At 40.8% G+C, this 15,065-nt stretch overlaps 4 protein-coding genes across 6 annotated transcripts; 3 read left to right on the plus strand and 1 right to left on the minus strand.

Moving 5' to 3' along the window:
- Positions 1–635: 635 nt before the first annotated feature.
- Positions 636–7,321, plus strand: LOC124343423. The gene is made up of 11 exons (XM_046796718.1): positions 636–952; positions 1,032–1,218; positions 1,283–2,018; positions 2,081–2,549; positions 2,616–2,770; positions 2,832–5,036; positions 5,104–5,357; positions 5,425–5,749; positions 5,816–6,079; positions 6,153–6,374; positions 6,444–7,321. The coding sequence occupies exons 1-11, from the start codon at positions 763–765 to the stop codon at positions 7,275–7,277; spliced, it is 5,841 nt and encodes a 1,946-aa protein (XP_046652674.1). The 5' UTR covers positions 636–762; the 3' UTR covers positions 7,278–7,321.
- Positions 7,292–8,581, minus strand: LOC124343424 (ATP synthase subunit O, mitochondrial-like). Its single transcript, XM_046796719.1, has 5 exons — positions 8,460–8,581; positions 8,163–8,207; positions 7,862–8,105; positions 7,683–7,795; positions 7,292–7,617 (listed from the first exon to the last, which is right to left on the minus strand). Exons 1-5 carry the CDS (start codon positions 8,484–8,486, stop codon positions 7,417–7,419), a joined length of 630 nt encoding a protein of 209 aa, XP_046652675.1. The 5' UTR covers positions 8,487–8,581; the 3' UTR covers positions 7,292–7,416.
- Positions 8,582–9,879: 1,298 nt separating this feature from the next.
- LOC124343426 lies at positions 9,880–12,069 on the plus strand. Its single transcript, XM_046796724.1, has 2 exons — positions 9,880–10,735; positions 11,430–12,069. The coding sequence occupies exons 1-2, from the start codon at positions 10,448–10,450 to the stop codon at positions 11,559–11,561; spliced, it is 420 nt and encodes a 139-aa protein (XP_046652680.1). The 5' UTR covers positions 9,880–10,447; the 3' UTR covers positions 11,562–12,069.
- A 201-nt stretch (positions 12,070–12,270) lies between these two features.
- On the plus strand, positions 12,271–14,924 carry LOC124343425. 3 transcript variants are annotated; one of them, XM_046796722.1, is made up of 4 exons: positions 12,271–13,333; positions 13,423–14,174; positions 14,251–14,390; positions 14,470–14,924. In XM_046796722.1, exons 2-4 carry the CDS (start codon positions 14,006–14,008, stop codon positions 14,641–14,643), a joined length of 483 nt encoding a protein of 160 aa, XP_046652678.1. In that variant the 5' UTR covers positions 12,271–13,333; positions 13,423–14,005; the 3' UTR covers positions 14,644–14,924. The 3 variants fall into 3 exon arrangements, with proteins under 3 accessions (XP_046652678.1, XP_046652679.1, XP_046652676.1); XM_046796723.1 differs by having other exon boundaries at positions 12,271–12,779; positions 12,841–14,174; XM_046796720.1 differs by having other exon boundaries at positions 12,271–14,174.
- Positions 14,925–15,065: the final 141 nt, after the last annotated feature.

Here is a 15,065-nt window from a genome sequence, read left to right on the forward strand (position 1 = left end):
ACGTCGGCCTACACATGTTATCTCGTTCGTCTGTCCGTGTTTATTGGGAAAACTTATATAAACCAGCTGTGCGTGTTTGTTGATTGTTTTTTTGTTTTTACGAAGGAGATAATTTTGTAATATGCCACACGCAACGCGTCACATGTTGTTGAAACATCACGAACATATGCTTTCAGCTTAGAGGGCGGGCATACAAAAAATTCATTACCATGATGAGCTGTAGATTATACCGACATCCATGGGACATGTGCCCATATTTTCTTCATTAGCACAGATATTAATTTATAAAAACTAATAACATCGTTAGAGATTATTCAGCTAGCTGTGGCAGCCTGCCTAATATTTTCCCCCCCATACGACCACAGATAAAGACCACTCTTTTTTTATCTATGATACGACTGTCCATCAAGTCATTAAGAGAATGATATGTCAAAATTCAGAAAAATTAGTATTTAGGCTTCGTCTTAAAGTTTAGGGTTACTATTAATCAAAATAAACCCTATAAACAAACACATCTTCTCAAACTACAACAAATTATTTTAATTTTCGCGGTTTCCAATTTGGCAATTTTTCTTCCGAACCCGAAGAAACTAAACAGGCAATTTGGCAATGTTGTATTCAATTATTGACCGAGTCTGCTAGCAGCCGACGTTTTGAAAACAATCAAAGTCACACGTCTTCCGCACGTGGTTGACATTTTTGAGATTTGACTACTATACTATCACTTGTAAAGTTTTCCAGAGTATCATTATTTGTTCTATCATGTTGTCACCAGATAAAAGAAAAAATCCTTCAGAAGAAGATGGTGTTAATGAAGAAAATGAATCAGAAATGTACAGTGAAAATAAAGACACATTTACATCCAGCGTTCCAACAACAGCGTCTAAAAAACGCAAACGAGATTTGGCATGGTCAATTATGGAAGGCTTGTCAGGTCAAGATCCATTTGAAGGTACAATGTCAATTTATTAACTCTGAAAATGTAATAATTGCATCAATTATATTAACCCTTTTTAAATTTTCGTTTATAGCCATAAAGGACTTCATTGTTGCAGCGGATGCATTTAAAGCTAGAGAGCATGGGGCTGTTGACATTGTCAAGGATTTTCTACAAAACGGTGGTACAGGCAGAGAATTTTTGTCTCTCTTAGATATACCCAAGATTAAAACGGGTAATATTGTCACAGTTTTCATAAGTCTTGAAAAACTCTTTGAAAGGTAAGTGGTAGATACTGTTTTCATTAATTTCATCAATGTTGAGTCTTTTTTTAATTAAAAACAGAATGGCGAGCGACCTAACCGAGTATCGTGATTTGGGCACGACAGTGGCCAGCAGCGTACTCAAGTCCCACATGGATAACATTTACAGGACCATGTCACCTAATTGCAATGCCTATCAAAACAAATCGGCTCTCCGGCTTCTTACTATAATGGTCACTCTTGGCCACTTGACAGCCCGCGCAGTGATCACGCGTGTAGACTTCTCAAATGAGAACCTCGTCGAGGCTAGTCAACGAAAATCCCTCCATGATTTACCCGACGTGCGCTCCACGTTTGTTATGTTCATCACTTCATTCTTGATGGAAGAAGACTCTATGCTATTGCGTACCATTAGCGAGAATCCAGCCATTCTCTGGCCTGTCTTCTTACATCTTCGTACCGACACCATCGGTGTCGTACAGCTCTTCCTGGAAGCGCTCCGCGAAAAAGTTGTCATGAACTCTATGCTGAGCAAAACACTCAAGTTTCACATCTTCAAATCAAGCAATTTGCTGCAGCTGATGCGTCTTTTCTATTGGATTGGACCTCAGAAGCCCAAGAGAATAGGTAGGCTAGATACCGTGGAAAACTCTCTTCCAGATGAATCCTTGGAAGAGGATAAAGTGACAGTTGCTGAACTCCTTCAAAATCTTTTGCTTTCCCTGACGACTTCACATAAATATGGTATCGCCTTCCCTGATTACAACCTCGGTGTTGACTCGATCACCAAGAACAACCTCATCCTCGAGATGCTACAGGTATCGTATCATCTATGTTTAACCCATTACGATTTGCGGAACTAACGATTGTTTAAAATTAGAACTTGTTCAACTTCTGGGGCGGTGCTTCTCCGCGTATTGTTGAGATCCAGTCTCAGCTAGTTGTCAAGACAATAGAGAAATGCCCGGATTTGATGGATTGTTATTTCCGAAGCTTGGTTGCAGATCTGGAACAGATTCGAATGTCGGTTCCCTGGCTGAATCTTTGTGACGTTGTTCAGCAAATCATTAAAGTCCAGAATTTGACGATGATCTTCAATCCGAAAGAAAAACACTCCGTTGCCCAACAGGCGATCCGTGCTGCCACATTGGTCGGTCCCCTTTCTCTTCCGCGAAACTTTTTCGTGAAAAGTTTGCTGATGGAGCATTCCGGAATCAGAGTGAATGCTGGACGGCTTCTTCAAACTGTCTTTGATAAAATCAACGAATTCCACACCATTTTAATGAAAAATCCGAAAGCAAGCGTTTACACAGATACTGAAAAAAACGATATCTTCGCAGCCTTCAAAAGTAAAACTAAATATTTTAGTTTTTAACACAACCCTTGCTCAATGCAGCATTTTTATTTTATTTTAGAGAAAATTTCATGGCAGGTACCACAGGCATCAAAGTTGATTCAAATTTGTCGGGAGATGCCCACGTTTAAGGGTCAGGAATGGTACGTTGACTGTTGGGTTGTCCTGTTGGATCTACTGGTGAATTATGCCAAATTTGGTTGGATTACAGATGAAGTTAGTTTTTATTTAATGTGTAAGTAATGAAAAAGTGTGTTAACCCAATCTTTTTTTGCAGGATCAGTCCAATTTCCCGGCAACTGAAATGATTCAATCTGTAATGGAATGTGAAAAAGATTACTCTGTCAAAAAGGAGTCTCTGGACAGGCTGAAATTGTCTGTTTTTAACTTCGTCTTGTCGATGTCACATCTACCAAAAATGACTGAAGACCATTCAATACTTTTGGTTTCCCAACTTTCATCGTGTTTGGCAGGCGACAGTTTATCTGAATTACGGCTGTGTGTTGGTTCGCTACTACTCAAACTTAGTCGACAACCAGAACTTGGACAACTTCACCTGTCGTCCAACGAGTTAAACATCTGGACGTCGACGCTGGAACGACATCCCAAAGCAACCCAATTCTTCGCTGAAGCATTTTCTTTCTTGTTGACATCATCCACTACATTGAATGTCAAGTTTGAATCTATATTTGGTATTTCAAAAACCGAAAAACTGGAACCACCCTGCAGTCAACTCATTCTGGCAGCATGGAAATGCTTCAACCAACTAAGCGAAGACAAAGAAACAGTCGCTTCCTACATTTCAGCTGTAATGTGCGACCTATTACTTTGCCAAAACGGTGAACTGGAAACATTTGCAAGCGCTTTATTAAAAGCCGCACCCAACAGCTTGTCATCGAGTCCTGCGCTGGAAAACTTTTTAAAATCGTGGACAAAAGAGAAGGAACAGGCTGATGTATCGACACTTGGGCTCGGCCCCACTTCCGTGATTCTCTACAGCTGCTATTTTCCCAACGATTTGGACTGGACGGCACTGAAGACGAAATGGGAAGACGAGATTGTTGCCAAGAGGAATCGATTGGACATCATTGAAGTAGCCCTCTACCAGTGCATTACTTGCCTGTCTGTGTCGGAAGCAAGAAAATCGGATCAATTGAACATTCTTGGCCTATTACGGGTCATTGTCGATGGCGAAGCCGAAGAATCAGGTTATCCACTTCACGTCAAGCTGCTTCAAGACCTTCGCACCCTAGAGTGGTTTGACCTAATGAACACTCGTGATTCTTTCGTCAAGGAATTCAATGCGCTCGTTCAGGATTCTTTGAAATTGACTCAAGATCACCAGCTGGATCAAATGTACCAACGTAAATTAAACGACTCTATCGCTGCCGTTATCCAAGGAGAAGGATCCCTCGAAGAAATTGATGAAGACAGACTTTTGCTCTCGTTATCTGAATTAAAGATTAACGAAGTTGAGCCTCAAATCCGATCCCTTGTTCATCGGCTTACGTCTGCAGCTAGTGAGGTGTGCCTGAAATACTTGAACGTCTTCCTTCAGTTAGCTGGTCGACTACGACTAGAAGGTGTAATCCAGCGGATTTCCTGGTCGGTGTTTTCGCAAGCACTTCAGCTGTTTGTTTCTTTGGATGCTACTCCGGTTTTGAAGAAAGGAATTTATGATGTGGCCAGCGTCTGCCCGGAATTTCTAGATGCAACTGATGACTTCACGGCTGTTTTAACAGCTTGCCTCAAGTCCAAGACGGATTACACAAAATTCTGTCTTCTTTTGGTAACTTCTTCAAACCAGTTGTGCGCTGCATTCGGCCAGTGGTGTCTGGCACACAAGAAACGCTTCAAAGAGATCAACTGGAGATTGCAAATCATCCCAACTTATCTCAATAGTCCCAGCGCTGATAGCAAAGTTTTGGAGATGATCCATCGGAATATTTCGCCGGTCCTGAAGCAGCTTTTGACAAGTCGGACCGAATATCTTAAAGTTGCCGGCGAAGTCCCAAAATTTCCAGAATTTCTCAGCGCTCTGATCAATAAATGCTGGACAGCCGAAGAGTGTCGCGATTTAGCCACTGGGCTTTTATCAGAGACCAAGAAAAACTTCAGTTGCGGCCAATTTATCGAGGCAGGCCGACATGGCACCCATTACGATCTTCATATCCAATTATGTATCCATGCAACTGTCCGTCAATTCAAATCCGAGAATCCGGAGCCTACTGAAGTTGAGCAGCTGGTACGAGAATTCGATTGGCTATCGAAACAAGCTCAAGCTGATCTTACGACCTTAGCCAATTCCATAGTTGAAGATGCTATTTGGAGTAAATTTCTCAAGTATACCCTGCGTATCGGTCTTCGTGCGCTCACTGCTGAAGAGTCAACTCTTCCGACTTTGGCCTTGCAAATCATGACCAACATTTGGCGTCTACTACTAGCCGGCCAAACGGAAGAAGTAAAGGCAGCCGCGCTAAAGGTATTTTAACATTATTACGATGTTTGTCCTACTTTTTGTTACAATGCCAACGTATGTTTAAACACAGGTACATGATATGGTTATCAGCCATTCAGAATTCATGACTGTCATCATGGATGAGAGAGAGACTTATGTGGAGCAAAAGAAAGCACTTTTACATCTGTTGACGGTGTTGGTTCAAGTGAATCCGAAGATTTGTCAAGGTGGTCATGTCCCGTTGCTGTTGTCGTCATACCACGCCACTAGATCAGCGTCCGATCAACTCATTTTGGGATTGATGCGTACCTACGAGAAGAATGGCGTCGTTCTGTCGCCTTTCAAGTAAATATTTTCTCCCAAAATTTTGTGGCAAGACTCAATATTGATGCTCCATTTGTTTAATTTACAGACCCTATCTATGGGGACCAGCTGCCGCTGCCCATTATTCAATTCAGAGAGGTATCGCAACTCGGATTGCCAAATTGCCGGAAGCCGCCGAAGTGCTATCATTACTCAACAGCAAAAAACTACTTCATACTGCCTATAACTTCCCCATCGAACTAAAACTCAATGGCACGGAAATCACGCAAGAGAGTGAAGACTACGATCCGCGATTTATCTTGTTGTCGTTGGCTCATGTCCTCTCTACAGAATATGAAGTCCAATGTGGCAAATTCTCTCAGTCAGGGGCCATATCGATATTATTCGCCACTCTCAGCAGTCCATGCAGCGAGGTATTTCGTAAATCACATTTTGTATTGCTTTATTTCAAATTTACATTCCCAATTTTTTGTTGACAGATGAGATCACTCGGTTGGCTCTGTTTGAGTCGGCTTCATTACCAGTTTGACAGTGCCACCGCTTGGCCAGAGCGTTGTTTGTGGCTTCACTTGATCAACTGTGTCCGATATGGCGCTGCTGATTACTTCAAAGAGCGATTCAGTGGTGCTCGACAGCTACCACCGAAATTGTCCAATATCATTGCATTATTTCTTGCCAAAGCTGCAGCCATCGTTCGAGATCCTTCTCACCCAATGTACCGTGCAATCAATAACTTTCTACTGGTATGTTCCTGTTAATTGATTGCAATTTCCTTCTCGTTTAAAACTTAAACGCCATTCCTTTCATTGTTTCTAGGTAAAATCGGCTATGGATGTGACCCAAGTTCCCGAATTTTTCGTCATGCTTCATAACACTGAACTACCTGAACAGAGGTCGCTTCAAAGGAGTTTTTTACTCAGCCTTCTTCGAGATGGCATCAAAAGTCGTCAGGACTATTTAGTGTGTGCTCGAAGAAGAGTCTTTCGAATCCTTCTCTCCTTGCAGCCATCCAATCTATTGTCCGACAAAACTGATAAGGTTATTTTTTTAGCAATTGAATTTTAGTTTGAGCTTTTATCGAGACATTTTTCTTTGTTTGATTTACAGCGGCTCATACTTGAAGTCGTACAATCTTCACTTCAGAATTCAATCATTACCTATGACTTGATTCAACATCGTGGCCTTATCATGTGGCTTGATAGCCTCTTGCTGACCGACATCGTTGCAGATGAAGCTAGTCAGATGGTGTCGGTGGTGACGACAATGTGGGACACGCTCTACACTCACATGCTGAAGAAGAGAGAGTCGAAAGAAAAGGACGACGAAGAAGCTATTGCAAAACTTGAACAGGAGGTCGAAATGATGGAAGCCGAAGACGAAGACACAGCCGACAAAACCACTAACAAACCCAAGATGCAGAATGCTAAAATCAGTAGCAGAAAACCTATTTGGAATTTACTTCCTATGCAGCAACAAGTTATTGCTCCCTGGATCATGTGTGAGCTGATGCAGTTGATGGTCAATTTGTGGCATGTACTCTATGAAGCTGAGCCAAACTATGCTACGTTTAACAAATACGCCCGAGTATTATGCTCCGTCGCTTCACACATTCACGAATCCAAAAGCATCATTCAAGCAGCTCAGGAGAAGGATTTGAAGACCGTCCGGTTTGTTACCCCTCCCTGCATGCTGAATGTTAAATTGATGCGACAGCTCGTTGAAGTCTCATCCCGCTTTGTGAGCAATCTTCCCGATCTAAAGGATCATTTGTCAGTAGTTGAAAGTTCCAAAAAGAAATCCTCGGCTTGCCCAACAGAACTTAGTCGAAACTGGGAACGAAGACACAGGTACATGCGAGAACTTATGGACCAAGAAGAGACAAATGTTTCAACCAGATATAATGTGCACAAATTATTGTCTTTAGCTGAATGTGGTGTTTGAAATAACAATGACAATTTTGTTTGCATACAAGGAGAACCTCGTGATACGATTTCTTTTATTTTTCATATCCACTACAGCATATCTTTGCCATTTGATGTACATATTTGTTTCCCACTATAACGCAGCCAACTTAAAATTTCTAGACGGGTTGTTTAAGGAGAGTGGTGTAACGTTCAATCTTGGATGCCAAACTCATGTCGATGTAGCGATCTCCTAGGACAACTACAAGACCACCAACAATGGAGGGATCCACTTTGGTTGAAATCTTGAGAGACTGTCCTTTCTGCAAGAATCCAGAAAGAGCGGCAGTAACCTCTTTCAATGTAGCAGCATCCAAGGCCTTGACATAAGAATAGATTTTTTTGAACATGTAATTGCGTAACGTTTTTTAGATTTATATTTTACCTTGGCTGAGGTGACCTCACATACAACTTCACCTCTGAATGCAGCCATCATGGTAAAGAAATGGCCAGTGACAACATCCAATTTGTTAAGTCTTCCATTCTCAGCAAGGAGTTCTGTAATCATAAACATATGAATAACAATTAGAATAAAGTGAAAACCAATAGAAAAGAAAAACTTACCAAGGAAGTTGCCTGTAACAGCACTCATGTTCAATTTCTTGGCAACTGAAATAAGAGCATCTTTCTTAAGTGATCTCTTCAAAGTGGGGTTGGCAATGAATTCTGCCAAACGAGAATCTTTGGCGATAGTTGCATGAAAGTCCTTCAACTCGCTCTCAACTTTGTCCAAAGATTTCTGTTTGGAAGCAGCAGAGTAGAGTGCTGAGGCATAGCGACCATACAACCCAAAAACTTGGACTGGAGCCTATAACAATTACACAATTAGGTTAAAATGTACCCATACCACACTCACAGGATTTACCTTCACCAACTGCTGGGATGATGAACTGGTGCTGAAGTTACGAGCCTAATTGTTGGAAAGTAAAAACATTCATTGAAAATAGTACAACATTTTATAAATTACGGCAAATTAATTTAGGATTGTGCGAAAACAACCGGCTATGGTCGCCAGCAAGCAGGCCATCTCTTACTTCATTTATTTCTACGTTCATTAATGAAAAATAGCACGAAAGGAAACTGTAAGCTTACATAACATTGAAACGGGTTGAAATTAAAGTATTATTCTTTATTTTAATAATAAAACTTTAATTTTACTCACGAGCACTCCGAATTTGGTTGCGGCCATTTTTACAGGTTTTCTTCTACAGTCAGATGTTGCCAGATCGTGAAGGTCCAAATTGACGAAAATCCGAGAAGAAGAATTCCCGACTCACGCCGGTAGGTGGCCTCATTGATTTCTGTCAGCTGTAGTGGGAGTTTCATCTGACAGCATTTATCCCGAAATTTATTTGTCGCCTTACTTCAAACTTAGAAGAAATAGCGACATGGTATGTGTTTTTCCTTCATTATCAAACTTTAAGAATTACTCAGGCATTGATTAATTTAAATTTAAACCCAGATTCGTTTTATTCTTATCCAAAACCGTGCCGGTAAGACGAGATTGGCGAAATGGTACATGAACTTTGATGATGATGAGAAACAGAAACTTATAGAAGAAGTGCACGCCGTTGTAACGGTTCGAGATGCTAAACATACCAACTTTGTTGAGGTACAATTAACCACTACATTAGACCTTGCAGCCATTAATGTTTTTGTTTCCATTTCAGTTCCGTAATTTCAAAATCATATACAGACGATACGCTGGTCTCTATTTTTGCATTTGTGTGGACATCAATGATAATAATTTGTGTTACCTAGAAGCCATTCACAACTTTGTCGAGGTGTTAAATGAATACTTCCACAATGTGTGTGAACTGGATCTGGTGTTCAATTTCTACAAGGTACCTTTCAAAAACTATTGTTTACCAAATAAAAAAACTAGATGGCTGACAAGTTCAATTTCTGACTACAGGTCTATAGTGTAGTTGACGAAATGTTTCTAGCAGGCGAAATCAGAGAAACAAGTCAAACCAAGGTCTTGAAACAGCTTCTGATGCTGAGTTCATTGGAGTGAATTTATACACACATTCTCATTTAAAAATTCCTTTAAACCCATCTGAATCGTTAGGTTGATGTCTTGATGATCGTTCGTCTGTGTATTTTTTTTGTGTTGCTACCGTGTACAAGTTGTTAAACTCACATCACAACTGTCATTCAAAATTATTTTCTGCACCTTACAAAATTAATCAAGTGGGAAATAATTTTCAGCATTTAAAAAACATGGCTGTTCCATTTTACTATCCGAATCTGCCGCTATTTCTGTGACGCTAGAAAGCTTAATATCAAACTTTCTAGAAAATGGAGCAACTTTGTGGTCGAAGGAGAAAGCCTGCAGATAATAACAAGATGACACATTTCGTAATAATTCGATCATCTCTTTGTGAAAATATTGTGTTGTTGTGCTCTTGTATACCACTATTTAAGACCAGAATTTTTTTATTGCCTTCTGTTTTAATTAGTGTCTTCCGATTATACATTCTCCCTTGTTAGTCTACATTCTCGACCCGTTACATTTTCAGCCGGCCGCGTCGAATGCAAATAGCCGTGTTTATTCTCAACAGATGGAGTCGTAATCAAAACGAAAAGCTGGAACCAATTATGATGTGATAACACGTTTGACTTATTTTTTCGTGTGACGAATAGGTGACGTTATGGGAATCGGTAAGTACGAGATTGGGACATTCAGCCGATGACTCGATTGCTGCATTCGGATGGAACTGGTTAACATGCCTCCGAGTCAACGTACGAGCTGAATTTGGCTGAGCCCGTCAGGTGGTTGCAATTTATTATCGTGTTTTCTTTTCTTTTTTTTTCCGTTTCCAGCAGGGGCGGAGTTTCTAAATTCGCCTCGGGTAGTGCCGGTTTTTTCTCTACCTGGACCAACCTTCAACAGAACCAGAACTGCGTAGTTAGAGGGTCCCCAATTCAGTTGGGTCGAGAAATCTCCCTAGTTGTGTTTGAGCACGAGACCTTGTTGGATCAGCACATCGATTGAGTGTTTCCGCCGAGTGTTATCTCTGAAAAGAAGAAGAAGACAAATTTCACAGTGATCGACCTCTTCCTTCTAACCTTGGTGTAAACGATTGAAGACCTACAAGTTTCGATTCCAAATTCGTGAAGGAACGACCGTGTCCTACCCGATTTGAAATGGCCACCAAACTAAAGGCGATGATTCCTCCTGGTACAGTTACTCAACGACCTCGTCGAGATGATGGACAAAATTTAATCCGGAAATCCGTCCGCACATCTCGTCGGCCTAAATTTTCCATCCGCTCGAAAAAATCAACTCAGAAAAAGTCGACAAAATGCAGCAAAGCGGATCACATTTCATCGTCGAACCCACCGGCTTGGGACGCATTCGAGCAAGCCGATCCGGCATCCGGTGAAACCGGCAAGAAATCCAAGAAGTCCAAAAAGAAGAGGATATCATTCAAGGTACGTATGATTTATCGTTTGAGATTTGATTTTGAAATTACGTCCGTTGATCGTCGAAACGTTCGAGAGAGACGCCCTAAGGACATTGGAAAGTGATCCGGTGGCGGACGCGCGTGGATCGTGCCAGTTGCCCTTCAAAAAATAGTTTGGCGCCCTTAAGCTATTCCTTCCCCTTTCTACTTTTAAACTCAAAGAGTTGTGCATATACAACAACAACACGCGTGATGTTTTCGTTCGTTCACGCTCTGCTGTTTTTGGGAATAGCAAAGTTTTCTTGTTTAGCCAGAAACAAACTCGAATCTTATTCATCTGCCGACTGCTCTCCAGTCGAGTCTTCTCGCCGTCTAATTGAAACTAAATTGTTGCGATGCATTCCAAAGAGGTAACGTACCGGTACCAGGCAACCTGACATTGTTCAAATGGTCAACAGTTTCCCATAGCGACTTGTCGTCCGATGCCGTTGCAGAAATACGTGACTATTTTGAAACTACTTGGCAGTAAGGACGCCGAGTCGCGTGGTAGCCATTTTCCAGTGTAAAAGTGTCACGTAGTCGCGTGTGTTATACGACGGCCTACTTTCTTTTTGTGTCTTGCTAGATGTGAACTATGTGTGTGAAGAGTCAAAATGATATATACCTTAGCTACTATTTTTCTAACCCACACTCTGTTTTTATTTGTTGTTGATATTGCGCAGATTGTCAGGAAAGCTGGGCAGAGGATCGAGTGGCTGCTGAAGAAAGGAGCCAAATACTTTGGGATCGCTATTATTAAGGTCTTCAATCAACCCGGACTGTACACGGAAGAATCTCGTACGTGCGTCTGCTAAATTGAGAAATGCCTAACGACAAAGAAAAACAAGTCTCTTCGGTTTTGATGAGATTGGAGACGACGGTCTGTACAGAATTGCTAATTTCTTCTCTCTCTTCCTGATTTTCTAAGTATGTTTTTTATTCTAACCCATACAGCACGAAATCTTGTCAGGATTTTCGATGCCCATCAATCAGTTTGATTGAAGATTCTGTTTTTTTTTTTCGCTAAACTGTTGTGAATTATCCTCCTAAAATGTGTTGAATTGCCTTGTGAATTATGCGTCCGTGTTCTTCCCTTTTTCCAAACGAAAACACAAACACAATTGACGACGACATTCTTTTTCGCCCTTTTTCTGAATGAGGATTCCACTTTTATGCCAATGGTTTCCTCAAACCATTTTGTTTTTTTCAACATGTGTCCAGTTTAAATATTTCCGATTGGTCGGATTGTGTTATGATATCCTTGTCGTCGAGATTTTTAAGGAAAAGGGAACAAATTTTAAAATACAATTCAAATAATAACAATTTTAATCTTGATGTGATTTGTACCGAAACCTGCTTGTGTGTCATTCCCTTTTACTTGTTGAATTGATTGAAGCTTTTCAACGATGCCCTAAAAGTGAATATTTACTGTCTTTAAAAGAATTGAATTGCAAATTAGTGGTCCCGTCTAGACCAATGTCGGAAGGCGAAATTGATTGGCAGATTTCCTTTCTTATTTCTCGAGTCATTTTAAATGTTGACAACGTCGACAAGCGGATTCCTCTTGTTTGGATTGAACCGCCTTGGAAGCGTGCGTGACTCGTTTCGCAACTAGTTTTCTCACGGTTCATTTTCTCGCGGGTCTTCCACCTCCTGACGCTATCTAGCGATCGTCAAAGGAGACATGGACAAAGTGCCAAATTCGGTTTTCAAGGTTCATCACTTTGTAATTTAGCCAACTGAAATCAATGACCAGACACGCCGGAAGTTTGCTGCTGCAATACTAAGCAGAATGGTGACGTAATTCTTGTTTAATTGCGAATCATCTGACCAGTTTGACAACTCTGACACCGCTGTAAAAAGGTAACCTATCCTCCTGCCAAGGTAAGGAGAACAGAGGATGGACAACAAAAGTCGAAAGTTGAAAGGATTTTGGCAATACAAAACGACAAAGTGTTTTTTAAGTTTGAAAGAAAGAGATGCCACGTGAACAACAGTGCCTGTCTCAATGTCACGAAGTGTCGGTTATACTGGTAACATTTTTTTTTAAACAATAATTTTAAAGCGCTTCTTAAGTTTGTTATGCACTCACAGTCTTAGACACTGATACGTGTTCAGTATAAAATTCAAGTTCATGAAATGGAAATGAAAAGGAATCGCTTTCTTTAGACTGTCGCAATTTGTGGAGAGTTCCGGTTCTGTTGAAACACTTTTCAAAGAAGCCAAAGGACGTCATTGAAAATCTGGAAGTCAATTATTCACGGGAAATGGAACTGGTTTTCATGTTGCACTAGTATCGATCGCGTGTCTTATTCACGATTTCGAAACGAAAGTTCCGACTAGTTTGATATCATTTAATTCATTCCAAGAAATTCTTCCACGTCCAATTGAATCCAAAAGTTGTTCCACTCATCAATATAAAAAGCGCAGCCAAATTCCTTTGATGCGGTCCTTTCGTAAGCTCTGAAACCGAAATTTGCCCTCCATTGTTGACGAATCAAAGAGTTCCGCATTCATCAATTACTGGTTCGTTAATTCTTATAGAAATTCAACATATCTAAGCAACGGATTGCGTCACGAACTATAAGTAAGTAGACTCCTTTAGAAATCTATTTTACGTTTCATCCGATGTTTTTAAAAAATAATACGATTTTTCTTTCCGTCAACACCATCTAGCGTCTGATGCAGCAAGGTCTTTTAAGATGCGTCCTAAAGCGCCAAAATTTGACTGGCTTTTAAATGGGTCCGCACTTGCGCCCCACCCGGACGGTTTATGAGAAAAAGAATAAATAACGACCTTAACAACTGTCCCAGTGGATTGTTTTTCTTATCAGCTAGTGAAAGTATAAGGTTCAATATATACTCTCTCCCATCTCAAAACATTGGAAACGCTATGGATACGTGAGGCAGCATAACAATTCCGATGGGACCCCGCCCTTTTTTCGGGCCTAGTTCAATACACAGTGGTCGTCGATGGATGGACCTGTTCCGGCTTTTTCCAAGGTCTACATGCCTTATCAGAGGGTGTAATCTGTCTTTTGACCTCCGACGACCTTGCATTAGCCCAGTTCTATTAGTTCATCTCTCTTTCCTCGAGAGTTTTTTTGGGCAACAGAATTATTACTATATGCGCCCTTCTGTCCATCTTGACGTTAGTACGTGGTGTGGTATATAGGCGAAGTGACTTGGCAGTTTCTTTCCATCATTTCATTTGGCTCCGGAGCCGTGATCGCGTCAGTTCTAAAATTCAATTTGCATTATGGATATCTTTGGAAGTGCCTTGATTAGCCCATCCGTTTCGTGGGCAATCAATCGTAACATTGCCAGTTCCAATGACCGGAAAAGAGCTCACGAATCCGACGATGAAGAAACAACTGAACCGGATCAGCTGGAAAAATCGGACAAGTATTCAAATTATAAAACCGGTGGTGAGTGATTGGAAAGTTTTATTTTAAATTGAGTTTGAACCAAATGTGAATTTCCCGCCTTGTTTTGCTATTTCAGTCAAGACACCATTAGTCAGCAAATCGTCGTTAGGAGGTAAATTCAAAGAATTGTTTCGACGAGTTAACGGATCTAATGAAGAAGCTCAATCTCTACTCGCTAGTAGTCGATCGACAAACAAGCCAATCATTCCACGCGATGTAATTATTTTCTATTGAAATATCTCTATCCAAAAATTGCTAAAACACCCTGCTGATTTCTGTGTGGGCTTTTTCCTAGAAAATCAAGATTGCCGGCAAGCGATTACGGAAAGCGCTTCATCAATCAATCAAATACATGGCAATTGGCATGGAGAATATGGGCACAATGATTTACATCTCAACCAACGTACCCAGTTCGATTTATTATAGTCGAAACAACGACAACTACTACCCAAACATGCCTTACTGCTAGTCGTCAGCGTTCATTCATCAGTCAACAACTTTTTGATGCGTTTGTGGTGTAAACAATTATTTGTTTTGATGGGATATTACGGAATTCTCAGGAAATCAGTCTTGGACGCTAACGCCACCTATCCTCAAGCAGACGTACTCGATTAACATTTGTCGACGGAATTCCTTATTTTTGTCATATTTTTAACTAAAAATACCAAACAATCTGATAAAAACTCGTCACATCAGTCACGTAGAATAATACACGACGTTTCCTTTGTTTTATACGAAATTCCAGCTGTTGGCTTGTTGGCAGATTAAATTGTGATCTCAGTTCCCAAGTATATCCGACGGTTGCATTTAGCTCGGCTGGTCGCAGCCGAGTATACTTTATTTCCCTATGAGTGGAAGAGGTTGGGTGTTGCCTGTGTGTGTGTACCTCGT

Source organism: Daphnia pulicaria, chromosome 6, assembly GCF_021234035.1.
Source record: "Daphnia pulicaria isolate SC F1-1A chromosome 6, SC_F0-13Bv2, whole genome shotgun sequence".
In the NCBI taxonomy this organism is placed as follows: Eukaryota; Metazoa; Arthropoda; class Branchiopoda; order Diplostraca; family Daphniidae; genus Daphnia; species Daphnia pulicaria.